Consider the following 2131-nt stretch of genomic DNA (forward strand, 5'->3'; position numbering starts at 1 on the left):
GTACTTGTTAGCCAGTTTAGATGTTAAGTCATCAATGGTTGGAATTAAAAAATGCACTCATTAAGAGGATTCGGATCCAAACAAATTCGAAGACGACCATTAGGCTTCTCAACTATTTGCAAGTTATTAACCCAGTCAGTTGGGTAGTCAACGGGTGAAATGATTCCATATTTAACCATTGACGCAAGTTCTGACTTTAATTTATCAATGAGTAAAATTGGAATTCTTTTTTTATATGAAGGACTGGTTTTGAATTTTCCTTAAGTTTTATTGAAAAAGTTAATGGGAACTTACCAATTCCATGAAAAACATCACGATATCTATCAATGAACAAATCTTTTAAGTTCTTGCTTACTAAATAACTTACATCCAAGCTTTTTTTGAAGAACTTAAACTATCTACCTCTTTACAAACATATTTAGAATTATTATCTTGCACATCACTCCAGTTAATACTAGAAACGCTTTGCTTTCTGCTATCAACTTTTGTTTCATGTGATGGTTTTCTTGATTTGCGGCACATCTTTTGAAAATGTCCTTTCTTTGAGCACGAACGACAGATAACATCCTTCGCTTTGCATTGATTTATGTGTCCTAATGTCCATGGCATACCACAATTAAAGCAAGATCGAAGAATTGAATTGATAGATTCATCTTCAACATCGTTTTTAATAGAACGAAGAACTACTCTTCCATCAAGAATACTTTTGTTAGTATTAGCTGCTTCATATGTCTTGCAGGTCTCAATAACGCGTTCCAGCTGTTCATCACGACCATCAAGCAACTTAAGTTGCAATTTTTTGTCATAAACTCCAACAATTAGTCTGTCGCGAAGCAATCGATTTTCGTAAGATGAGCCACATTCACACTTGTAATCACATAGACGAACATGTGCACGCAGTTCAGTTTCGAATTCCATAAAAGACTGCCGTTCTTTTTGAGAAAGGATATTGAATTTGTAAGATTCCATGGCAATGTTACATTGTGGCTTACAAAACTCATCAAATTTGTCTAAGACATCTTGTAATGAACGCTCAGTAACAACATCACCACTCTGCATAGTTGCAAGAAGGGAAATAAAGTGTTACAAATATTTGCACCACTTGTTCCCATTAATCAAATAAATGTTGCAATTTTGGTTTGTTCTTGCAAATGGAAAATCTTCCATTTTCGTTCGTTGTTCGCCATTTGGAACAATCTACTAGTCCAAAATCTGATCCAATTAATTAATATTGATTTTTTAATTCAAAGTTGTTGGTTCCTTTCGTTCTGACACCATGTAATAAGTAGCAAAACGACTTATTAATTAAATGATCCATTAAGAACTAGGGCCTAGTGACTTACAACTCTCAACCTTTCCTGTTTGCGAGTACTGTTGTCACAGATGGAGGACAGTATCAAATGCTTTAGAAAAATCAAGCAAGTCTAAGAAAATAACATCGTCCTTCTCGAGCGATTGTCTTCGTTTTTAAGCCACTCATAAAGCCATGGAAACTGCCTACCCCCTCACTGTGGCGAGGAAAGAAGAAACCATATTGGTGGGCTGCTGAACTAGATATACTCAGGAGAGGTTGTAGAATGCTTTTCAATCGAGCAAAAAAGACTAGACATCCCCAAGATTGGGATTCCTATAAAGAATCTCTAAAAAAGTATAAACTACAATTGAGAATAGCCAAAAGATCCTCATGGAGATCCTTCTGTAACTCAATAGAATAATCCGCGGAGGTATCAAGGATAAGGAAGAATCTCTTCACAAATCCAACCATGCCTAGTTGTCTTAAAAACTCAGATGGTACATGGACTAACTCTTGCGAAGAAACGCTAAACCTGCTATTAGACACCCACTTCCCAGATAGCTCCCAGTCCGTTAATACAACATACAGTCCTGGGTCGGGTATTAACTTAATTTTTCCTCAAGGTCTGGTTACAAAAGAAAAATTGACATGGGCTCTGAATAGTTTCAAACCTTACAAATCTCCAGGTCCAGATCAAATCATACCAGCTGAGCTACAATATACCATTGATATAACTTCGCCCATCATTGAGATGATCTTTAAAAGTTGAGCGTTGGAAATCCAATATACAGGAAAGAGTTAAAAAAGCTACAGTAGCTCTTTTCCTTTGCAAGAAGC

At 36.1% G+C, this 2131-nt stretch overlaps 1 protein-coding gene across 1 annotated transcript; it reads right to left on the bottom strand.

Annotated features, from left to right (window-relative positions):
• Positions 1–363: 363 nt before the first annotated feature.
• On the bottom strand, positions 364–1059 carry LOC129945829 (uncharacterized). The gene has a single exon (XM_056055763.1). It carries the CDS (start codon positions 1057–1059, stop codon positions 364–366), a length of 696 nt encoding a protein of 231 aa, XP_055911738.1.
• Positions 1060–2131: the final 1072 nt, after the last annotated feature.

Source organism: Eupeodes corollae, chromosome 1 (assembly GCF_945859685.1).
Source record: "Eupeodes corollae chromosome 1, idEupCoro1.1, whole genome shotgun sequence".
In the NCBI taxonomy this organism is placed as follows: Eukaryota; Metazoa; Arthropoda; class Insecta; order Diptera; family Syrphidae; genus Eupeodes; species Eupeodes corollae.

Excerpts from the sequence above, each read along its gene's own strand:
- LOC129945829 (XM_056055763.1), bottom strand. The coding sequence starts at position 1,059 with ATGCAGAGTGGTGATGTTGTTACTGAGCGTTCATTACAAGATGTCTTA.